A 25710-nucleotide genomic window follows, 5' to 3' on the forward strand; every position below is an offset into this window, starting at 1 on the left:
TGTACGAAATACAATATACAATTCGATAAAAGGATCATGAGGTGTTGAAAATTTGTGTTTATGTGAATGTATATAAGTAAAACCTAATTATGATAAATGACAAAAGCGTATAAATATGTAAATAAGATATGGTAAATTGAAATTTCTAAAGGTTATTATTGGCTACTGAGCTGAGGCATTCGAATATCATAGTCGGAGACCTCGTGGTCTGCTTGTGCCTCCCTCTTCATAATATGATAGTCGGAAACCTCGTGGTCTGCTTGTGCCTCCCTCTTCATAATATGATAGTCGGAGACCTCGTGGTCTGCTTGTGCCTCCTCCTTCATAACCGGGATTTCAATCTCTTCCACATTAGAAGAACCCACCAGGCCATGCTGATGACATATTCAAAAATAAAATATTTTTAATCAGATGGCAAAATAAATTTAATTTATTTTTAATAAGGAGAAAATTAAGAACCTGATGCTGATGCTGCTGCTGCTGTTGCATTGGAGGAAATAGGGCTGAGGGATTATGGCCCGTAGTAGAATTGTAGGTCTGAGCCCATTCTTGGAACATGTCACCGTTATGATTCGATACGTTAGATTCACCCATAATGTTGTTTTGGTACTTCCTTGCAACAACGTTTCATACATCGCTGAGTGAGCTGATGCGTCGAATAAATGGGCTTGAGTTGGCCCATTTTCAGACAGCCAGCCTCCAACAACGTCGTTTACGAAAGGTCCACCCATGTTTTGCTGTTGTTGTATAGCAGATGCTTCGTATGAGGATAGGTCATTCAATATATGTTCCTGCGTCTCAAGAAATTATTTCAGCAGCTACTATTTTTGTTTGGGTTATTATCATCATCAATCATTATGATGAGAAAAATAAATAAAAACAAGTGTGAGTTTTTAAGGTATTGACCCGTCGTTGACCGATACGTGTTAAGGTGTCCGTAAGCTGCTTCTCACAAGTTTCGTACTCTTCCATTGTTGTAAACCTGTTTGGATCTGGTTCGTATGTCCTAATTGTATTCGCGTATAACGATTAGTCACTAACTTTTTTACATACATTTTTCATATATTACATCACATTTTGTAGTTTTTAGTTAAAAAGAAAAAAGAAGACCTTAGTTCTTCCTCTGCTATATGAAGCTGTTGTTGTAACTTATAAACTTCATGCTCAAGTTCCTTCGTTCAGATTGAAAAATTGCAGTGGTTATAGGATAAAAATAACGTAAAATTGTAGTTATCAGCTAGAGATTTTTTAAAAAAATTATATTAGAAGAATCACCTCGACGTCAGAGTTGATCGCTGCAGGGCTTTTTAAAATCATCCAATTAAGAAAAATGAAGAAAATCAACTTTTCCGAATTATTAAAAAGTTTTATAATAATAAAAGACAAGAGAAATAAATTAAAACTTGGTGAGCTGAAGAGCAATATCATTCTCAGTCTTGAGTTGCTGCAAAGTCCGGAGTAGATACTGTCACGTGACAATGAAAATTTCGATATCAATAATCTTAAATATATCATTGGATTCAACATATGTAAACACACATTACATACTAATACTTAGTCTAATTACGTACCTCCTTGCTCTGGAAATCTCTGTAAGATAAAAAAAAAAGTCAATAAACAAATTAGTATTTTAATTATAACCATATGGTTATTCATTGATAATAATAAGTAAGAGTAAGATACGTACGGGCGTCGGCTCTGATCGGGGAATACTAGAGCACTGAAACAAAACGAAAGAGAAATGTTAGGAAAATAAAAAGGTTGATCAAAGGAGATGATTGCGATCATGCTTACTTTTCTCGTTCTTGGTCAGAAAGATTGATGTATCTTGAGAAAACGTCTTCGATCCTGACCAAGAGTTTAACCAATAAATATAAAAGATCAAATGAATGTTTTCGTGTTAGGAAAGAAAATGTAAAATGACAAAGAAGAAAGAAAAAAACCTTGTTTTGCCGGAAAAGAGGCTAAGGCGATCGGAGGGAGAGAACATGAGGAGAGCAATGTCGATGTCACAAAGAATGGACAATTCATAAGCTTTCTTAATCAGACCATTTCGTCTTTTCGAGAACGTAACTTGTCGATTCGTCGTGTTCTCTATTCTCTTTATCTCCAATTTCACTCGGCCCATGTCTTTCTGATTCGATCAACAGCATTAACAAATTCAAAGATTCTGCTTTCTTCTCTTTCTTTTTTTTTTGCATGAATGAGAGAATCTGATCATTGGAGGCAAAAGTGCGTATATGTATGAGAAATGTATGGACGAGAGAAAAGAGAACCATGAAAGAAGGAGAGGTTAGGTATAAAGAAAGAGAGTTTCGATCGGTTAGCAATTTATGGGAGAGATTTAAGGGTTTTGTTCTTTGAACGAATTAGGAATTGCCACGGAAAAAATCAACAAAGAAGTATATGAGATCGAGTTATGTGGTGTCCGGTAATAAGAAAATTAAAAACCGGTATAAAAAATCAATGACGATTATTAACATTCAGATTAACCGGTACGCATAACTTTTATGTTCTTTTGTCAATATTTGATTTTCCTTCGACAATATCTACTTAACGTTCATATATTTAATTTTTCTTCAACGGCTAGCTATAACACTATCTCAAGATTTTATTACAGGTTTTATCATTTAGGAGTTAATATGACTTTTTCTTTTTAATTAACTTAGGAATGTAATTGATTATAGATATCAACCATAGAAGAAAATACAATATGTAAAATGCATATTTTACGGATGATTTGTAAATGCATCACAAGAGCAATCGTTGAGGTGGCATTATTTTACAAGAAGAAAACATACATAAAAAAAATTTCATAGTTTTATTCCAGAAAAAACACAGCGATGATAACGAAGTCAAATCATGTCATTAGATTGAAGATTTAATATGTCATATTGCATTGGGATCTATACTAGTCATGTGTAAATTTTATAAAAACTATTAGCCATTCATTAGGCTATATATACGACACAACACACAACAACAATATTATCACAAACCACTAGATTATCTGTTTTGGTTGTGAAGCTCACATATATCAACACAAATCATGTGACGTAGATCTTGCTCTTACATGTATATCTACGGCTTCTCCAACTGTCATAAATATATTTTCTTCTTTCACTTTCTCCTCCAATTTTGCTCGCTTCAATTTGTGAAGAATCCTCCATCTCGGACTAGCGATCACTAACTGAATTTCCAAAGCGCATAGAAGAAAATTTGTAAGTTGAATAACCAATGAATCCACCTATGTACCTAGTTTTAGTGAATGAATAACATTTGATTGAGCATATGCTATCCCTATATAGTTCATGGGAGACAAAAAAAAAAAAAAGGTTAAAATGTACCCGGATGTCATTTGAAGCCAGCTCTTTATGTAGTTCTTCAAGTGCAACTACTCCTGATGTATCGATGCCCATCACGCCTTTACAATTATATTTTGTTAAATTTTTACTAGACATATCATTTAGAAAATCTATAAATTAGCATCATAGAATGTGGAGGCTTACAAGAAATGTCGAGAATTAATACTTGAAGAACTTTATCTTTTGGAACTTCTTGTTCATTTTCTTCTTCTTCTACTTCTCGAACTGAATTTAATATTCTGAGAGTTCAAAAAAAAAAAAAATCGTCAAAGTGTGCATACGAGTAAATTAATGAAAATATAATGAAATATAAATTAACCTGTCTCTAATAAAATTGGCGTTTGCAAAGCATAGCAAAGGAGAACTGATTCGAAGAGTCAATAGTCCTGGAGTCTTAATAGCCATTGGGTACTGATTTATGTCACCGAATATATCTGTTTTTGACAACCTCCCTAAGGCCTCAATGTTTGGTCTTATCGAACTTAACATTATTCTGGTAAACGATATCCCCACCTACACAAATATACAAAATACTCAGACTAAATTCATTTTTTCTACATGATATAAAACCCAAATCCGTACAAAAATGGAATTTGGTATGCGATAAATATATAAGTTGAAAAATCATCATCTCAGAAAAGATACAATCAATTTTGAATTAGAAACTGATTATTCTTTGAAATAGTCCATTGTCAAAGGTAAGTTGTCTTGTTGTTCATCAACAACCCGACTTCATTTTTGTGACCCAACAAAATATATGTGTAATAAATATTTGCCACTTGACTGAAAACATTATACATTATTGCTATGTTTTGTCTTTGAGGGTCTATCTATAAACAGCGAATTTGGTCGGCCTAGTAGCTTAATCTATAACAAATTTATTTGGTTAAATTATCTATGAGATATTGACGCTTTTAGTACTGTATAATTTGTTCACATGATATGATTTGATAGAGAGTTTAGTTGACTTAACCTCGACCCCTTAGGTCCCCCCCCCCATCAATCAATATTTTGTTGTATTTTTCCGGATAAGATTTTAAGAAAGAAACAAAAATAAAAATGTAATGAAGGAGAAAGAAAGACTCACGGCAAGAAGAAGACCGATCTCGACTGAGGCAAAGAGGACACCGAAGAAGGCAGCAGCAAGGACAAGAAAATCGAGTTTATCGAGTTTCCATATATGTAAAGCGCCAGAGATATCAATGAGACCTGGAAGCGCCGACAGGATTATGGACGCGAGAATCGCTGTTGGTGTGAAGTAGAGAAACCTCGTTAATACTTCTAGCGAAATCATCACTGTTATCGCCATTACAATGTTCGAAACTACCGTCTCGCACCCAGCGCTAAAATTCACTGCCGTTCTTGAGAATGACCCTGTTTTTGATAGAAACATAAGCTATACGTGATCCGTATCCGTTACTAATAATAATATACAACATTTATCAAAAAGTGAGCATGCTTTATTTTAATATTACTAAACCGGTTTAACTTATGTTACTTATGTTATGTAAAATTAATAAAACCGGAAGATAAAAAAAAAAAAAAAAGGAAAATTTTTACCGGTAGCCACATAGCAAGAAGTAAAAGAGCCAGCGATGTTCATAAATCCCATAGCCATCATCTCTTTGTTCCCATCTAGACGATACCCTTTGATCGTCGCAAACGATCTCCCCACTGCAATTGCTTCCTGTATTATTTCATTTAATTACAGATTAATCAGTGATTAAATTTGTTTTTTTTTAATATATATAGATAGAGGAATATTATACTAACCGTGAGTGCGATAATTGCAGAAATAAGACCAATTTTGACGATTTGACCGAGATGTGGACTGCTGAATTGTAACTGGTTAACCGAAGGTTGGTTAAACCCTGGTTTAATGTGTTTTACAATCTTAACCCCTCGTGTCTCAGCTTTGGTTAAATACACGATTAGTGTTGCTAATACCACTGATATTAGCGGTGCCATTGCCGGTATCCAAAACAATTTCTTGTTTCTTTTCCCCTGAGCGTTTTTATAAAAAACCAAACCAATAAATGAATTAATTAATATTTTTGATGTGGATGTATTAATATATGAAAAAAAAAAGAATTTACTTACGAGAAATCTCGCTAGGAGAATGAAGATTAGGAATGAACTACCGATGACAAAGTTCAGAGGTTGCCACTGCAAAAGTAATTAATATTTGAGATAAATACAAAATTCCTCACTTATAAATTTAACCAAAAGAACTGAGAATGAAAAATATAATAAAAATTCGTTCGTACCGGATGGTGAAGCGAGTGGAAAACCGAAGATAAAACCGAAACTATATCGGTTTTGTTGGTAAAATGAGACAAACCAAATAAACCTTTGAGTTGTTGTAAACCAATGACAATGGCAGCACCAGCCATGAACCCAACAAGTGCAGCATGTGACAAAAAGTCCACCAAAAACCCTAACCTGATACATTATAATAAACATTTTTTATTAGATTAATACACCTTTGTCGTCGTCGTTTGGTCCACGAATATATTAATATTATATAAATATATAATGAATCTCTATGCAATTTGCCTGAAGAGTCCAAAGATGGCTTGAAAGGCGCCAGCGAAAAACGTGACCGTGAAGACAATTTTCCTGTAAGCAACTGGGTCGGTGACCGGATCTTGAAGGTCACGAACCATTGACGAAAGCAGAAGCGAAACGACAGCCACAGGACCAATGGCTAACTCTCTCGAACTTCCCATCGTCGAATATATCAAAGGTGGTACCACACTTGTATCTGTTATTTATATTTATATTTAAATTAAATTCTCTGGCAAAACCTAAGGAACTATACACAACTGGAGTTTTGGACTTACATAGACCGTACTCTGGATCAAGTCCAGCCAAATTCGCATATCCTATACTCTGAAAAATGAAACTGAAAAATGTATCTACAAGAATCCAACATTGATTATATCGACATATATTGTAATTAGTGAGTCAAAGTTTACCTGAGGAATGCAAAGACTAGCGAGAGTGAGACCAGCCATCAAATCTTTCTTGAACAAGTTGAGTTTGTATTGTCTTCCCCAAATAAGTATAGGGAAAACCGATTTAAGACAAGAGTAAACAGGGTTTGATGATGAGTTCTTCGTCTTGTTCCTCCTATTATCCTTTTTGGACAACAGATTTTTTCTTATGTACCCAGCAAGCTCTTGCCACATGCTTGGTGGCACCGGAGTATCTACCAGCCACCGCGATATTGGCTCTTCGGCAGGGCCGTCTTCATGGTGGCTCTGGTGGTTCTGAAGCTCTATGCCCATTTTTGTTATCTTTGTGGGTTTTGGAAGTGTGTGATAGAGCCTTCTCTCTCTATATATATACTGCCGTTGTCATATATCTATAACATATACTTTTAAAATTAAAAAGAAAGTATTTAATTGCAAACTTTGGTCCTTAGTCTTGAATATGAATTAAATGCATTACTAAAAAGCTTTTACTTTTGTTGTCCAAAAAATAAAAGCTGTTACTTTATGTAGAAAATAATACTAAATATTACACTAATTTTTTAATGCTAACTTTAGTAAATACTAAATTTTTAATGTTAAAATTATAGGATATTGAACTTGTAAATATGTTTTCAGCGAAATAATAGTTTTAGACTTTTAGTTATAAGAATGTTTTTTTTTTCTTATGCTGGAGATTTCGTTAGAGCACATAATTTGACACTCTGAGTGATTTATGATTTATGATGTAACATTCTTATTTCCTGGTTTGATGTAAATAACAGTATAACACTAGTTTCCAAGTGAATGCTTATGTGAAGACAAAAAAAACATAAAAAAGAATTATTAATAATATCTAAAAATTTAGTAACGTACCTTTCCCCTATATGTTGATTTATTTGTAATTATTTCTTGTATAATACATCGAATGTTGTTATCCGAATGTATATTTTTTGGTTTTGACTTATAAAAATGAACATACCAACAAGAGGGCATGTTGTAAATACATGATAACTTTGTCGTAATGTATCACGTACATTATCTTAAGAATATTAGTCAGGTGAAGATCAGAAAGTACTATCTTGTGACCATTTTTTTTTTGTATGACATTGTGGCCATTTTGGTCATCGCGAACACATTGATGATTGAATAAAGTAAAAAAATTCTAGATTTTGTATGGATCATTCGTACAAAATCAAGAGAAAAAATGCATAATATATTTCATTGGTTAATATCAGCTGTATTATGGACAGCATACCGGCTGATCCACCTTCGTAAACACCAAAAACCTCATGTGTTCCTGAGACCACCAGACACTAATGGAAAAATTTTAATCAACAGTACGTATTATTAACCTACTAATTATGAAAAGATGATACATTTCTACCAGTATTTATAAAATCATGAATTGTTTTATTTATTCATTAAAAATTTCTAATCAACTTTTGAAAATATGAGCGCAACGAATATTAAAATATGCGATTGTAACAGACCAACCTTGGAGAGTCAGGTAAATTTTAATTTCTTATACTTTTTCCAACATTTACTAATCAGTATTATTCTTTACAAAAAAATTCCAGAAATTGACAGACAAGTCAATATCCAAATCATCAACATTATATAACATACGAGCTCTAATCCAAAACGAATATTTAAGTGGAGACGTCCGGGTTGCCAAATCAAACAAAAATGGTTTGATGGACCAGGAAGGCACGCTATACAATAATTGATTTCGAAGGTAAAAGAAGACGAAAAGAAATGCGATTATTCAAGATTTGATTGTTCTTTTCTTTTCTGTTTTGGTTCTTTTTCTCTTATCTTTTTATATGGAAGAATATGGAAATGAACGGATGAGATGTGGTCATAGGGCATGTTCAGTCCACTTTGTTTTCGTTCTCGAATTTTTTTGTTACTATTATCAAAACCAATGGAATCTATTTATTGTATTGTCATGATCTAAGCATGAGTCATATATATGTTCTCTTATCTTTCCACTATGAACCACTCTTATTCACTTCTACACTAATTTAGTCTTTTTCATCCACCAGAATCCTCCAACCTAGCTACTCTAAAGGTCATAGTCATAGACTCGTACGTGGGATTCTTTGGTCCAACTCAACTCCAGAAAGCCAATTCTTTTTATGTGAGAGTTTGCGGATCAATGGTATGTGTGATAATGTAATATGGTAAAAAAATGTTAAAGATATTGGACGGCGCCATGTATCGGATCGAATGCACTGTGTTATTTACTATTAGTGAACTAGAACAATTGGTGTCACATGGACAACAGAGTTGAGATAGGATCTCCCAGATGACTATCTTCAAAGACAGTATCACAACCGGGGATGTGCAATTTAGCAATTCGGACAGCTGGAAAAGTATTAAATGGGCAATAGAGTTATGTCGTTAACATACACGTCTCTACAGCGTGAACTAAGTTCGCTTAGTTTCCGAATTGTCATGAGATGAAACTTCACCAATCAATGATCATTAAAACCCGACTCAAGCTAAAATATCTTAGTAATAATTAACATGCTAATAATTTTGATTTGAACTGATCTAATGTTTTTAGCCACACGGATGTTCCAGTAATCACGATATCTTTAAAAAAGAATGCAGTTCTGTACCAAACGAATCTATTCACCGAGATAACACATTATGACACTTTTTTGTGTCTTTCTTTTGATAAAGATAACACATTACAACATCAGGGATAGATTTTTCTACGTGAAAATCTTTGTTTTTCTTTGAATATAAACTTAACATTAAATTCACACCAAAGAAAATACACATTATGACACCTTTATCTAAAAAGCAAATTCGACGTGTGGCCGCGTCCATCGACGGTGCCTTAAATTACTATTTTCATCGATACTTTATAACAACATGTGATTAAATAGTTTAGTGGATTAGTTGCTATCGTCTGTAAACATAACATTTGCAAACAACTTCGGTTGCTGCGTTTAATTTCTGAGTTTTAGCGTGGCTGGTCGTGTCTGAAATTTCCAAATTTTTCTGTAGTATTTGTCGTGAGTGTTTGTAAGATCCAACGGTGAGATTTTCTCAGTTTGAGCTGAAATTTTGCAGAGTTGTTTCTGACTTGTTTATCTAAGATTTTTACTGTTGAGATCTGAATAGGTTGCCGGAATCTTAGTAAATATAGGGTTGTTGGAATTGCATATTTTTAGCCTTTTGTGTGCTCTCTCTAGTGTTGTTTTTTAATTGAGATTGCTATTTGTAACCTTAGTCTCTGGAGAAGACGTGGTTGTACTCAAATACATTGGTGATAGTAGAATTTTGACTGGACTACGGTCCCGTGGTTTTTACTCCTCGCATTGGGGAGGTTTTCCACGTATAATTCTGTGTCTCGTTTATTTTACGCTTTAAAGTTTTTGCTACCAAAATTATTATATTTTTCTCATAGGTTCACATAAGTTAGGGTGAAACTTTATTCCACAGCGTAACTTAGCGTTGTTTCCCCCAACACTATTCGGAGACTGTATATTTGAATAAGTTTACACATATATTTAAATTAATATCAAATTTTTAAGTAGCATTTTTAATTTTTAAAAATGACATTTTTGAAAAGTAGTATTGGAAAAGGGTATTTTAAAAATCCTAGTTTGCAACTTGCAATTATTGTAAATAATATTATTTATGTTAACTAAAGATGTTGTAGTGTCTATTCTAATAATTTACGTGCAAATGATGCATTACTTGGTAGTTGATATCGACCAATTAATATTATTTTACGAATATCCTTAATAGCTTATACAAACCAAAACTTATAAATGTTTTGTTTATATAAGAGAGTTCTAACCAACCAAGCTAACATACATAGTTACATGCATACTCTTTTTTTTTTTCTTTTTTTAAGCAAAGCTAACATACATACTCATACGAACATAATATTGTTTTTGTCATCGTGACTAATAGTAAATGCATATAATTGATTACAATTCATGTACAACTATATTTTTCTGAACGGTTGACTTGGTAAATATTTTAACCTTTTTTGGGCGGCACCTGAAAATTTAAATATTGCAGATTTGTTCTTCTATCAATAAGAAGATAATTCTAGTTGATTATATATGTCCCCCGAATATAAGAAGATAACCGATCGATTTATTTTTTCTGGTCGGCAAAGTACCGATTTTTTATTCACAATTTCTAACATGATTGTCACAATTCTTAATCATAGTAGGATGTTATATAGTAGAACATTAATGTTCTAGTAGTTTTAAAAAAAAAGTTATAGTAATTTTATGCGACTGGTGACATATATATGATCTAAGCATGAGTTACTTTAAACTTCAAAGATATGAATATGAAAGGGAGGATGACCTACTGATAGTAGTAGTATATATAATGGGGTTGATCTATTTGTACGTTCTTCGGTTTCAATATCTCTTTTTGTGATGGAAATACATTCTTTATATCGGAATGGTGTAAAAACTGGTTTTGGGTATCAAATGAAATTATGAGCCAAAGGTCTGAACTTCCGCAGTTTAACGAAAGAAAAAAAAAAATCCAAATATGATGATATCGCATAACATATGAAAATATATAGGGATGCAAAATTGCTATAAACTTAATGATTTATACCGTCAGAGGAAGAACACGAGTACTCAAATTTGCGATGCTAAAGATTATGATAAATTAGTTTACCTTCAACGACAGGTATAAGATCGATTTCAAGAACATATGAGTCATGCATGAGGTCCTAAAACAGTTGACATTATTATTATCTAAAACACTTGGTTTCACATGGCTACATCCCATGATGTTTTTTTTTTCTTGGTACTTTGGTTTCTCATCTCAACTTGGCCCATGAAGCATATATTAATCACAAGGTTACGCTTGTGAGTTGTGATATTGTGATAGTACAACAAATCATTTGTTACCTTCTTCAATCGTGCGTGCGTATAATATAGGTTATTAGGTTTAATGATAACGTATACAAATCGAAACAGTTGTTTAGAAAAATCAGTACGTCTATTACACAGAAAGATAGTTGACGAATAAAAAATATAAAAAAGAAACTAGTGTGTGTGGCTGGCCGTGAACCAACATGGAGAACCAATAGCTCGTAGCCAGCAAAGCACTATATCTAGCGCGTGACGAATACGTAGTCAATGGCTAATGTGGTAAGGACGAACGAAGCCGCACTTTAGTCCAGATTCAAGGTCAACTCTAGCCCCCCAAAAAATCGGTTCCTTTCTTTTGACCTTTTCGCTTTCTTTTTTTTTCTAGATTTGGAGCCAGTGGCGCTTTCGTAATAACAAGTGATCTGAACCGCTTCGATCTTCTTGCTTTGTAGTTTCCATAACTTCTGTCATTATCATCACCTCCTATATTTTTATTTTTTCGAAGAAAAATATTTGACAATTACGATATTTATCTTTTGTAATTTTAATTTTAATTTTAATTTCGTTTAAATAATCAAATTTATAAATTCCCAGATTTTTTTTTTTTGTTCTCCTCACTTTTGTAAAATACTTTTTCTTCTATTTTTTTTGTCCCCCTGTTCCTCAAGCAAAATCTAATTTCTCAGGAAATGTTTATCTCTTTTTTTATTTTCTTTCTGAATATTAATTAGGGTTTTGTATTTTTGATAATTTGAGAGAGAGTGATTCAGTGAACCTGGACATCATTCAGGTTTTTTAAGTTAGAAAAGAATAGTGAAACAATCTGGCGATTCCAAAATCTAAAAAAGGGGAGGTTGTAACTGTGTCTCTCTCGTGTACTTTTTCTTCAATTCTTAAATCTCTTTTTAGTTCTTTTCCCTACTTTCTGAAAAATCCCTTTTCGCTTTTAACAAATTAATAAATCTATCACGTGAAAAGATCTTTGGAGCAAAAAGGGCTATAAGAAAAAGAAAAAAGAGAGACAGATCGAATTCTTCTTCTGCTTCTTTTTCCAGGTTAGTGGTGGTTTTCACCTTCCAACTATCAATGGTTATGCATCTCATATTAGTAGTTACTATATCCCCACTACCTAATTTTAGTTTAATACAAATAATACACGTGCATTTATATGCCATAGTTTTTTTTTTATTCTGGTGAAAGGTTAATCATAGTTTTGATTCTTTTTTTCAATTGTTTTTTGTATGTAGTTTATTGGCTGTATACAATAATGCATAGAAGTAGGATAAATATGTAGAAGGTATCGTCTGGTGCAGGAAGTTTACAATTAGATTGTTTCTTCGGATTTCGATGAGGTATAATTAGTTAACTCATTATCAATCATCCATACTTGTCTGCATTACAAGGTCAACAGAACTCAAAACATGTGGTGTTCACTTTGTCTCCAAACCTAAACTTGTACCAAAAGGTTTTTTTATTTTATTTTTAAGAATTAAAAAAATCAGTGAGACGAATATGAGAAAACTTAAGTTGATATCTAAAAATTACTTTGGAAAATTTTGGTTGAAAAACGATAGCGGCTATGTTGTTGAAATTAATCCAGCCACCGTTCATCAACTTGCACAAATTAAAGCTTTTGTCAGGAAACTGAGTGATTTTAATGCATTATATTAACTAACCTATACATATGCACCAATTTAAATAACATCTATACATACTTTGAGAACCAATCAGAATCACCAATATAGTACATATATATGAATTAGGTCCCATATGTAGTTTCTTTAGGTCTTTTTCCTAAATTTCTGTTCAGTATAGGTCTGTTTTCTATGTTTTTTTTTAAGGTTTTGTTTCTAAAATCTATGTTGAAGCAAAAAAGATGAGAAATTTCGGGGATCAAATACTATTGTAATTAGTTAGGGTTTGTTTTCGAGTTAATCTAAATTTAAAGTACAATTGAAAACTGAAAGTAACGTTATATTTTCGTCATTTATTTAAGGATAAGTGTGTGTTGGCATTAACCATATATAATTTCTTTAAAATCTCACTATCTGCCACGTGGCTATTCAAGTCAACGATCTCTCCTATTCCTAATGGCAGAAAGTAAACGAGATCACTGAATTGAGATTGTTTTCAGTTTTGCACACAAAACACAAAAAAACCATTGACTTGGTTTGTTTTAATTTAATGTCGATCAAGCCAAATATAAAATCGAAATCTATTAGTTAGACTTTTCAATTTTCGTAATGTACTTGGTCTCTTAGTAATCCAGATTCATCAATTATATACGATGACACTCTCTTGTCATTTAATTAAATAAAAAAAAAAACTAATCTCACATAGTATTTTCCTTATAAATAAGGGTTCATCAATGTTGCTCTAAAATCACACTTAAAAGTCACCTTTCAACCCAAAATATCCACTTTAGTCACGTTTCCAGCTATCTATCATTTCTCCTGGTTCGATTCCATTACTCCATTCACACTATTGATATCATCTCAAAAACTTAACAAAACTAACTTAACTAAAATCTCTTGTTCTGTTTGCAGAGAAACCTAGCTATGTCGTCGAGAGCTCACCCTGTGGACGGAGATCTAAGTCCGGCTACGGACGGTGGAAATCTTCCGATCAAATCTTCTCCCACCCGGCATAAGGTTGGGATCCCACCGAAGCCAAACATGTTCAAGGATTTCATGTACACATTCAAAGAAACTTTCTTCCACGACGATCCTCTTAGGGATTTTAAGGATCAGCCTAGGTCTAAGCAGTTCATGCTCGGTCTCCAGTCCGTCTTCCCGGTCTTTGATTGGGGACGTAGCTACAATCTCAAGAAGTTTCGTGGCGATCTCATCGCTGGTTTAACCATCGCAAGTCTCTGCATTCCTCAGGTGAAAAACCCTAAACTCAAGTATCACTACTACTTGTATCACAAGTTATCTATACACTTGCTTTGTTGCTTATATTCCATGGTGATTACAGGATATTGGATACGCTAAGTTGGCTAATCTTGATCCTAAATACGGTTTATGTAAGTTCTTGATCTTTAATTAATCACACTTGACCTCATTTGAAAAACAGGGGATAAAATTAAATATGGTGTTGATCTTGATTTTTACAGATTCGAGTTTCGTTCCTCCATTGGTGTATGCTTGCATGGGGAGTTCGAGGGATATAGCAATTGGACCCGTTGCTGTGGTTTCTCTATTGATAGGCACTTTGCTACGAGCTGAGATTGATCCAAACACAAGTCCTGATGAATATCTCCGCCTTGCCTTCACTGCCACGTTTTTCGCCGGTATCACCGAAGCAGCCCTTGGATTCTTCAGGTAAAAATTGATCTCTTTATCCCTATCTTTCTTATTTGACGATAGAAAAAGGCTCTTAAAATGTTCATCTTCTTCTTTACTACTCTCAGGTTAGGGTTCTTGATCGATTTCCTATCACACGCGGCTGTGGTGGGCTTCATGGGTGGCGCGGCCATCACCATCGCTCTCCAGCAGCTTAAAGGCTTCCTCGGGATCAAGAAATTCACCAAGAAAACCGATATCATTGCTGTTCTTGACTCCGTTTTCAGCTCGGCTCATCACGGCGTAAGAATCCTTCTTCTGCTTTTATCTAATCTTTGTAAATCCTTTCACTAATTTGTATCATTTGGGCTCTGCAGTGGAATTGGCAGACTATACTCATTGGTGCATCGTTCTTGACCTTCCTGCTCACCTCTAAATTCATTGTAAGATATATATATATCTATAAAAACAAAAAACATCGAATAGTTTAATTAATTCATTTTTATTGTTTCGATCTGATTCTGATCTCTCTTGACCTAATGCTGAAACAGGGGAAGAAGAGCAAGAAACTGTTTTGGGTGCCAGCGATTGCGCCATTGATATCAGTTATCATTTCTACCTTCTTTGTCTACATAACCCGAGCAGACAAACAAGGAGTCCAAATCGTAAGATCTCAACCTAACCTACTTTAAGTAGTTACTTGCGCCTCAAACTATTCAACATTGTGTCAATACTTAAATACATATGTCTCCTTTTTTGATGAATGAAGGTGAAACACCTTGACAAAGGAATCAACCCTTCCTCTTTCCATCTCATCTACTTCTCCGGTGATAACCTTGCTAAGGGCATCCGCATCGGTGTAGTCTGTGGCATGGTCGCTTTAACAGTAAGTCCAAACCAATGACTCAGACTTCAATCTTTCAAATCCATAAGCGAAATTTTCCTCATCGAATATTTCAAAACTGTTTTGACAGGAAGCTGTAGCGATTGGAAGAACCTTTGCTGCGATGAAAGACTACCAAATCGACGGTAACAAAGAGATGGTAGCATTAGGCATGATGAACGTTGTAGGATCGATGTCTTCTTGCTACGTTGCTACTGGATCGTTCTCAAGATCAGCTGTCAATTTCATGGCTGGATGTCAAACAGCGGTTTCGAACATCATAATGTCAATCGTCGTTCTCTTGACATTGCTCTTCCTCACTCCTCTCTTTAAGTACACTCCAAACGCCATCCTCGCAGCTATCATCATCAACGCCGTGATTCCTTTGATCGATATCCCAGCTGCTATTTTGATCTTCAAGGTCGATAAGCTCGATTTCATCGCTTGTATGGGAGCTTTCTTTGGCGTCATCTTTGTTTCCGTTGAGATCGGACTTCTCATTGCGGTACGTACATCTCAAGAAAACGAAACCCTCTATATATGATGATTATGTTGTTGTTAATTTGCTGTTTGTTTGTGGACAGGTCTCTATCTCGTTTGCTAAGATCCTTTTGCAAGTAACAAGACCTAGAACTGCAGTTCTCGGAAATATTCCAAGAACTTCGGTTTACAGAAATATTCAACAGTACCCTGAAGCCACTATGGTTCCAGGGGTTCTTACTATTCGTGTTGACTCAGCCATCTACTTCTCCAACTCAAATTACGTTAGAGAAAGGTAAAAAAAAAACCTTAAACAAAAGTTTAATCTTAACCAAGAACTGTTACTTGGTTCACAAGAATACTAATTCGGAAACCCTTGTAATATATACAGGATCCAGAGATGGCTACATGAGGAAGAAGAAAAGGTAAAGGCAACAAGCCTACCCAGGATTCAGTTTCTCATCATCGAAATGTCACGTAAGTTAAACTTTACTCCTATATTAACTAACCCCTTTTTAATTAGTATCAATATATTTATTTTCTTATATATAAACAAAGATGAACGGGTACACCATTATTTTTTCAGCTGTTACGGACATCGATACAAGTGGTATCCATGCCTTAGAAGACTTGTACAAGTCTCTCCAAAAAAGAGACATTCAGGTACATATAAACAGACATGAATCTAGAGATTATATCATCTATAGCAATCAAAGTGAATTAGTTAAAGAACAGTTACCTGATGATTCTGTGTGTTTGTGATAACCAACAGTTGATTCTGGCGAATCCTGGACCGTTGGTGATAGGCAAGCTACACTTGTCACACTTTGCCGACATGTTAGGAGAAGACAATATCTATCTGACGGTAGCTGACGCCGTTGATGCTTGCTGTCCAAAACTCTCCGAGGAGGTATAAAATTTACAAGAAAGAAGAAGACGAAAATGAAGATAATGACGAAGAAGAAGAGGGAGACGCTCTCTCTAAGTGTTGTACAGTAGAGTAAAGAAAGTGACTCTTGCTTTCAATTGTAATTTTGGTCTTTGGACCCTTTTGTTTATGATTCTTCTATCGTATTAGAAGATAAGGGGTCAAGTGTAAAGTTGACCTCTGGGTCCCCATAGCGTCTTGTTGTTCAACTACTGTACTTTTTCTTAATAAAGTTTTGTAAATTGAAAATTTTCTATCTAATCAGTTTAAAACCCCCAAATTGTAATTAACAACTATGATTAGGATGTCCAACGTGGATATTATTTTATCTGGGAATAATTTGGTTAAATCAAATGGGAACTCAATAATGTGACAAGTTGGAATTTATAATGCATGGAATATTAAAAAATGATCTTATCCTTATCCTAGTATCCTTAGCCGTATTTAAATTCATTATCTATATATAAATAAATAAACAAACAAAATAAGTCAATTAGATTGGTTGGCGAATATTTTGTTTGGAGATATGAATCTGAACCAAAAACAAAGCCAGATTCATTTTAAGACACTGGTTACAGTCTTACAGATACTTCACAAACCAAACGCTACGTTTTGTTTTTTAATTATTATATCTGTTGGGCCTTTATATGTCAAAGGCCCAAACCATGTTGAATCACGAAAACCCATCTCAGTTGTGAAAAATTACGAAAAACGCTGTCGTTTTGATTTTGTCTCTTTTTGTTGTTGTAGTCGTTGCCGCCGCCGGCGTTATCCGTGAGCTTAGGTTGGTTGCAGTAGTGTCAATGTTGAGTCTCCTCTCCTTCCGCTCCGTCAGCGTTCACCTTCTTCGACAAGTTTCGCCGATTATAACACGAGGCGGAAGAATCTCAAGACCCGTCTCTAAAAATCTATGCTTTCTCTTATTCTCATCGTCTCCTAAAACCTCTCTTCTTAAACCTCGCGCTGCGTTATCAGGTAAAGGGACCATTGAAAACGATTCCGTAGGTTTCTAATTTGATCTCAATCCTATTCCTAATATGGGTTTATGCAGAGGACAATTCTCTAGTGTTTAAAGGAGATGAGCGTGTGGTGGGTCTTCAGGGGAAGTTAGACGATGATGTGTTTAATAACGTCGATCGGTTTCAGAGCTCAAGTACAATTGTGGCGATCGTAACCCCCATCGGTGGACCACCTGGTGCTGTGGGAATCGTGAGGTTGTCAGGTCCTAAGGCTGTGGAAGTTGCAAGAAGAGTCTTTCGTTCTGCTAAGAAAAGGAGGAAGAAGGATGACTCTGATTCGGATTCGGGTTTATGGCGGCCCACGAGTCATTTCGTGGAATATGGAGTTGTTGTTGATTCAAGTGGCAATGTTGTTGACGAGGTAGAATTGAAAAGTTCTCTAATTTGGCTACTTCACAGTCACACTTCTCTGTTTAGTCTTCAGTCGGGGAAAGCATTTGAATTTTATTTGTCATTGCTAGTTTTTTACTATTGTACACGTTTGGTTAGATTAGTTAGAGATTTGCAAGTGTTTTGATCATTGAAGTGTGGCTGCTTGTTAGGTTTTAGCTGTGCCTATGTTGGCTCCTCGGTCATACACTCGAGAAGATGTAGTTGAGCTCCAGTGTCACGGGAGCGAAGTTTGTCTGCGGCGTGTTCTGAGGACATGTGTTGAAGCTGGAGCACGGTTAGCAGAACCAGGTCAGATACTCGAATTCTTTCTGTAGATTTGGTCATTGAGTTTCTTCAGTTATGTGTAACTTAATCTGAGGGCTTTAGCTATAAGATTAGTAGAATCAGGTTCTTTAATCAATGTTCGACTCACCTCTGTGAGTTTTACTTATAGATTCTGATGTTTTGCTGAATTCAGGAGAGTTTACATTGCGTGCCTTTCTAAATGGCCGTTTGGACCTATCGCAAGCTGAAAATGTCGAAAAACTGATTTCGGCCAAGTCTTCTGCTGCTGCAGATGCTGCTTTGGAAGGGATTCAGGCATGCATTTTGTGATTCTTTTATGATTAATGATATATGATAGCTTAACGAGGCTTTGCCTAAGATAATTGTTAATGACTTCCCAAGTTCTTCTCTATTCTTTGTCTTTAGGGAGGGTTTTCATCTTTGGTGAAATCATTAAGAGCACAATGCATTGAACTCCTCACTGAAATTGAAGCTCGTTTAGACTTTGAGGACGAAATGCCGCCATTGGATACAAACTCAGTAATTAACAAAATAAACAGCATGTCTGAAGACGTAGAAAGTGCATTAGATACAGCAAACTATGACAAGCTTCTTCGAAGCGGGTTGCAGGTAAATTTTAAGAAAAATATGTGTCTTGTACATGTGTGAAGCTTTTTAAGTGTATGGTATTTCATATTTTGTATATCTTTCTTACTGAAACGTTGCAGATAGCTATTGTTGGGCGTCCCAATGTCGGAAAATCAAGTCTTCTAAACGCTTGGAGCAAAGTATGGAACAGAATGATCTTTGTTTTTCTTTCATTGTAAAAACTGAAAGTTGCGGTATGTTTATTCAAATAGAGTCACATTTCCACTGGTGCTTTAAATTTAGCGTGCAGAGTGAGAGAGCCATTGTTACAGAAGTTGCGGGAACAACTCGAGACGTTGTGGAGGCTAATGTTACAATCCGTGGTGTGCCTATCACACTTCTTGACACTGCTGGTATCAGAGAAACCAATGACATTGTCGAAAAAATAGGTCAGTATATAATAAGAATACGAGGGGAATCTTTGCCAAAGCTCAGATCTTGAGAGAGATATTGAAAACTTTTTGCAGGAGTTGAAAGATCAGAAACAGCTGCTAAGGTTGCTGATGTAATAATCATGGCGGTGAGTGCTGTGGAAGGCTGGACTGAAGAAGACACTGAGCTTCTACATAAGATTCAATCTGATAAGGTAAACTAGATATTCACCTTTTCTTTTCTTTTTCTTCCCCACTAGTAGACTCAATTTATGACTTTTTTTGGGGTCTCTTGCACTTGAAACAGCCTATGATTCTGGTGATGAACAAAATAGATTGTGCTCCTCCTGATTGTTGTGATCAACTACTAGAAGATCAGAGAAAAAAGGATGAAGAAGTATTCCATAAGTCTGTCTTGACATCTGCTGTTACTGGTCAAGGAATTGAAGAGCTTGAAGATGCAATATTGGAGATTCTTGGACTTGATCGTGTCCCCAGTGGAGGACATCAGTGGACCGTGAATCAGGTCTGTCTACCTCTAAAATTCTGTTTCTGTCCATTAACTTTTGAATGTTACATTTATATCCCCCCTTTATTTTTTTGTGTTTTATGCAGAGACAATGCGAGCAACTGGTGCGGACGAAAGAAGCGCTAGTGAGGCTGAGAGAAGCGATCGAAGAAGAGCATCTTCCGATAGATTTCTGGACGATCGAGCTGAGAGAAGCTGCTTTGGCTCTTGCTCAGATCAGTGGAGAAGATGTCTCTGAAGAAGTCTTATCCTCCATCTTTGCTAAATTTTGTATCGGTAAATAAAATCAACCGTTGTTACTTAATCAAAACATCCCCCAAAGAAATCAAAGTTATGCTTATTAACCCTCTCGTTTCACTAACAAGAAAACATTAGTCAAAAAAATAATAATGAAAAAGGGGGAATATTAATGGAAAAGAACATACCAGACCCAAAAAATAAAATAAAAATTAATAATGAAGAAAGTGGACCAGATGTTGAAGCCCACTAGTGAAAAAGAAAGGGCCCGCTATCAACCTCAGAAATTGAAATTTGGGGAAATTGGGACCAATTGTGTTTGGTTACTACTGTAGACTAGTAATTAATAATATACTTTTTGCTATTGTGTCCAAAACACACGAACCAATCAGAGAGGGAGAGTCTAAGAAAACTAAATTAAAATTTTAAACGTCTCTTCTTCACTTTTTTGACTCACCTGTGTCCACTTGTCCTCTCAATCATACCAAATCATCTAATATTACCACCAAACTCCACGTCAGCTTGTCATTTCTCATTTCAAAACAAACCGAAAAAAAATAGACACAAATTTTTTTCATCAATCGGTCGTACTTGTATCTATACGATTAAAGCAGAAGTACTCTCTAGAGTAAAAATGGACCATGACTTGGTTTTGATAGGTTTTTCATTAAAAATGATTAGAGAATCACAAAATTTAATCTAATTAACCTATAGTTTTGATTTCATTAAATAACAAAAATACCCTCGGTCGATTATTTAAAAAATTGCCAGGTCGGGACGCGGATCCTTACATATCCGACTACAGAAGGAAAAAAATCCGCGGATCTGTTTGTACTCCAGAATAATATTTTTCGGATCCGATATATTATTTCATTCAAGATTAGTTATTTAAGATCCCAAACAGAGTTATTCATTATAGGCAAACACTTTGATTTCATTTTCCTTTAAGGTATTTAAATGAAAACCATAAATTTTAATTACCAAAAATTCGGATATTTCCTTAATTACCGAGATTGATCTTAACAGATAATCTTTTAAAAGGAATATTTAGTGATTCAGTTAAAATCTTTAAAAACGAATATTCAAGTTACCAAATCTGACTAAATTGCTTGATTTCCGATATTATAATATTTCCTTAACAAAATTTTAGTAATTAATTGTGAGTAGTATAGATAGAAAGAATTAAAAACGCAGAAATTATATATATGTAAAGTTGTAAACTAATTTACAGAAAAGGTGTATATCCCACATCGACTAAATATTATGGAATATGGTTCATAATCACTATAAATATGTGACTAAAATGTTTTGAGTACAAATGAGCAGGAAGCTTGATTTATCAGGTATCCAAATTTAACAGTTTAATTTGGTTCTATATTTGAAAATATTTAAACTTTTAAAAAGTAAACATATTATAATATATTTACGTTTTTAAAAAAAGTTTAAGATATTATAAATATTTAAATTTTTTATACAATGTTTAAATTATTATAAATATTTGAACTCCGTCGAAAGTTTAAAATATTATAATATATTTAAAGTCTATAAAATATTTAAGTAATATTAATATTTTAATTCTTAAAAATTTAAAATATAAAATTTTTTTGAGTTAAATCCGTTAAAACATGTATTTTTATCAAACTATAAATTAAGCCATGGAAGCAGGGTGTGTCTATCCTCTTACAAAACTACTATCCGATATTGCGGAGTGTCTATTCTCTTACAAAACTACGTACTATCTACTATTGTGGTGTGTCTGTTTCCGTGAAAAACTATATTTTACAAACTACTTACTCTATTAAGATTTCCAATTTACTGTATAACCCCAAATATACAAATAAGTACTATATAAACAAAAAAAATAAATTAAAATAAAAAACTATATTACAAAAATACAAATTACAAAAAAAATAACTAACAAAATATATAATCTCGTGCTGTAGCACGGATATCAGCTAGTACTAAATATAAGTAACGAATCACACATCTACAAACATAGTCGTGAGTTTTTTTCCGATTCTTATCACTCAATCAAATGAATTTTTTTAACGTGTATGGTATTATCTTCTCGTACCATCATTTACTAGCATATTTTGCCATCCCGAAGCTCTATTTCATAACATTGTATTGGTGGCGTAATGTCTAATGCGTAAACATTCAGTGAGTTGCCAACAAAAAAAGAGTAATACTACTATTCTGTTTTTTTTTTTTATATAATTTCAGATAAATCCCCAGACCTATAGAGAGATCCGAAACTAATTCCTATAGAGAGGATAGATTTGCAAATGAGCTGTAAGGAATAAATTCATACTCATTTGGCCAAAGAGATAAAGCTAGCAATTATGTGCTTTGGAAAAATCGATCTCTGGCTTGGACCAATATGGCACTCTTCCAAGAAGCTAGAACCACTAGCCCACCACCTCGTGGTTACTACTTTTTTTTTGTATCTTCACTGTCACTCATATTTTACTATCATTTACCACTAAATTTTTTTTCTTATCACATTCTATAGCCAATTTAATGAATTAGGTTTAACTTTTGTTTTATGATTTACCTTGGAAGAAGAAAAAAACACCATTGAGGATGGGAAAAATCTCATGGAGATCTACGATGTTGAGACCGACCATTGTGGTACAATGTGCCACTATGTTTTGTCTCTAATTTTTATGTGTAAAGAGGTCACAATGCACCAATCAGCATAAGCTTTTGTTGTGATTTTCGATCACACATATTTTTCTTTTTAAGGAACCCATGAATAGTCTTAATTGTTTTGGCATTAAATCGTCATACATTAAAAAAGTAAGGTAAAAAAAAAAAAATGTTGAAATCTGATGGGAGAGATGTGAAGTGGAGAAACGAGAGAAAGGCTCTATAAAATTGCAAAGGCCAAATTGAAATTAAAAACATTGTTGTCACAAGAGAAAGTGGTCCATTTCTTTGGTAGCCCAGACGTTAGGAACCAAACCAAATAACTACATTTCCTTTTCAAAATTTTCAGCTATATTTTTCTTTCATGTCAAATTTTTTTTTATTTTATATATTTTAGAATTTGAAAATGATTTTTTTTTTTTTTGTTATTTCTTGAAATTATTATTGTTATATTTTTTTGGACTTTACTTTCTTGGAAGAAAGTGACTGGGTTTGAAATCGACAAATAATTCTTGGGGGGCAACTATCGTATGATGTGGAAAGTTAATTATTGTTATTTTCGTGGGTCCAGTTGGGCCCCTAAACGGGCCCTTCTGGAATGATTTTTTGTGAATTTTTTTGTAACTGTGAAAGAAACTGTAACTTTTGAGGAATAGTGAATACGATGATTTTTCAAGTTAAACAATCTAGTTAGAAATTAGCAATATTGTAGATCTCTGTTGTCTTTAATCGAAACTAATCAATGCTTAGAAATAGTATTAAAGTTATTTAAAGAAGTCAGTTGCTTATGTAAAAACTTAACTACTTCTTTTTTTTCTTTCTAGATTTGTTTTTTAGTCATAGGCTTTAGATTTGTCTACCAAAACAAAAATACAACATAAAATATCATTACAATATGAGATTTGGACAGAAACATTTCGAAACTAATCTACACAGCGAATGTATTTTTTTAACCAAGCTCGACTACTAATTATCACGAATTCTATGATTTTACATTACATTATTAGAAAGTACAAACAGAGTTTAATGCAAAATGTTCTTTTAAAAAATCAGAATCATGACGTGGCATGATCGTGACGAAAACAAAAACAAAGATGAGATAAATCAACGGTCTAGATTGAGTCCTCAGTTTATGGTTTCTTCTTTATCTTCCCTGCTCTTCTCCTTCCTCACTCCCCCTCCTCTTCTTCCCTCTCTCTCTCTCTCTTTTTCTCTCAAGATTTGCTCTGTCCAGAGCTCCAAGAAACAGAACACACGACACACACAACAAAAAGTAATATACGATGTTGCTTGGAAAGAGACAACGACCACCGATTAACAGAACCACAAGTCTATCAGAGATAAAGTTCGATCTCAACCTTCCAAGCGAATCAGAGACATCAGATCAACAGAATCCACCTGTTATAACAGGACCTTACGTCTCCAACGGTCAACACGTAACAGCAGCCGCTGATCAAAACCGTGGGTTCTTAGATCAACGACTCTTATCTATGGTCTCACCTAGAGGTAACCTCAGGAGACACTCGGGAGATTTCACCGACGCTGGACATTTCTTAAGATCTTGCTCACTTTGCGAACGTCTTCTTGTTCCTGGCCGTGACATCTACATGTATAGGTATATATATATTCTCAAATCTTGACTGTTGTAAAATTTCATAACATAACTTTTGATTGTAGTAATAGTAAATTTTGCTTACGTGACGTTATACTTAATTACATTGATATATTTATGATTTAATCAGGGCCGGCTCAAACTTTTCTTGCACCTTGTGCCAAATTTTTTTTTTTTCCTAATTTACAGGTCTTGTTTGTAGATTTTCAGTATTTTGGGGTTTTTCTGTCAAAATATGAAACATTGAAGAACCTAAAAACCTTATATTTTTTTCCAAAATATTGTGACATGGTGCAAATGCACTTTGTGCACTGGGATCATTTACTAAGTAGCTTCCAATGACATATCCCTTATGTGAATGAATTATGATAATTACTTAATATGTTGTTTTTAATTGGAGTATTAATGATAATAAATTGTGTGTGACTAAAAATGGCAGGGGAGATAAGGCTTTTTGTAGCTCAGAGTGCAGGCAAGAGCAAATGGCACAAGATGAGAGGAAAGAGAAGGGTAAATCGGCGCCAGTGAAAGAACCGGCCGTGGCAGCCCCAGCGAGAGCGAAGCCTGGCAAAGGGAGAGCTGCAGCCGCAGTGTAATCCCCCATTTTCATATATATATATATATATATATATATATATAAAATTCTATTATATGTGTGGTATTATATATATATATGCTATGTGTTTGTATATGATTATGATGGGTGATTACATACATAAAGCATTATATATGCGTTACTTAACTGTGATTAACCGTGTTAATCACCCTCGTGTTGTGGTTTGAATTAGATGATTTTCGAGGGTTCAAATTTTACAAGTTTTGATCTATTTGAAATAAAAATCAAATGTATGTGAGAGACTTGTCTTTTATTAAGTACTTAATGACAAAAAATTTAAGATTACATATTTGCTGTGAATTTATGTGGGCGAGGTTTCATTTTAGGAGATTGGAGCAAGATATTTTAGAATCAACGATAAAAACAAAACGAGATTGAAGATAGTAGCTGTAATATTTTTGTATCATAGGTTTTATATCATCGGAGATTACGAAGAAATATTTCTTGTTTTAAGAAATACAAAGGCAGCGTAATAAACATATACATATACTCTTTAAAATATATAAAAAAAAGGAAAAAAGATGACTAACTACACGAAGTATTGGAGAATACATGGTCACACATGCCAAGTATAATATTGTATCCTCAACTA

The 25710-nt window shown here is 34.2% G+C and overlaps 4 protein-coding genes and 1 pseudogene across 5 annotated transcripts; 3 read left to right on the forward strand and 2 right to left on the reverse strand.

The window, feature by feature from the left end:
* Positions 1-2191, reverse strand: LOC104713472 (annotated as a pseudogene).
* On the reverse strand, positions 2848-6655 carry LOC104713474 (sulfate transporter 2.2). The gene is made up of 12 exons (XM_010430599.2): positions 6344-6655; positions 6209-6257; positions 5922-6129; positions 5633-5807; positions 5466-5531; positions 5139-5369; positions 4926-5052; positions 4453-4739; positions 3685-3878; positions 3510-3604; positions 3348-3424; positions 2848-3190 (listed from the first exon to the last, which is right to left on the reverse strand). Exons 1-12 carry the CDS (start codon positions 6653-6655, stop codon positions 3038-3040), a joined length of 1974 nt encoding a protein of 657 aa, XP_010428901.1. The 3' UTR covers positions 2848-3037.
* Positions 12280-17034, forward strand: LOC104713475 (sulfate transporter 1.2-like). Of its 2 annotated transcripts, XM_010430603.2 has the most exons (13): positions 12281-13661; positions 13752-14090; positions 14182-14230; positions 14321-14528; positions 14618-14792; positions 14867-14932; positions 15041-15154; positions 15259-15375; positions 15464-15877; positions 15957-16147; positions 16244-16329; positions 16439-16515; positions 16625-17034. In XM_010430603.2, exons 2-13 carry the CDS (start codon positions 13764-13766, stop codon positions 16766-16768), a joined length of 1968 nt encoding a protein of 655 aa, XP_010428905.1. In that variant the 5' UTR covers positions 12281-13661; positions 13752-13763; the 3' UTR covers positions 16769-17034. The 2 variants fall into 2 exon arrangements, with proteins under 2 accessions (XP_010428902.1, XP_010428905.1); XM_010430600.2 differs by having other exon boundaries at positions 12280-13661; positions 16244-16515.
* LOC104713476 (tRNA modification GTPase MnmE-like) lies at positions 17454-20350 on the forward strand. The gene is made up of 10 exons (XM_010430604.2): positions 17454-17755; positions 17832-18160; positions 18342-18480; positions 18650-18771; positions 18883-19086; positions 19185-19244; positions 19355-19493; positions 19572-19690; positions 19783-20001; positions 20091-20350. Exons 1-10 carry the CDS (start codon positions 17584-17586, stop codon positions 20286-20288), a joined length of 1701 nt encoding a protein of 566 aa, XP_010428906.1. The 5' UTR covers positions 17454-17583; the 3' UTR covers positions 20289-20350.
* LOC104713477 lies at positions 24052-25358 on the forward strand. Its single transcript, XM_010430605.1, has 2 exons — positions 24052-24505; positions 24942-25358. Exons 1-2 carry the CDS (start codon positions 24174-24176, stop codon positions 25096-25098), a joined length of 489 nt encoding a protein of 162 aa, XP_010428907.1. The 5' UTR covers positions 24052-24173; the 3' UTR covers positions 25099-25358.

Source organism: Camelina sativa, chromosome 9 (assembly GCF_000633955.1).
Source record: "Camelina sativa cultivar DH55 chromosome 9, Cs, whole genome shotgun sequence".
Lineage (NCBI taxonomy): Eukaryota > Viridiplantae > Streptophyta > Magnoliopsida > Brassicales > Brassicaceae > Camelina > Camelina sativa.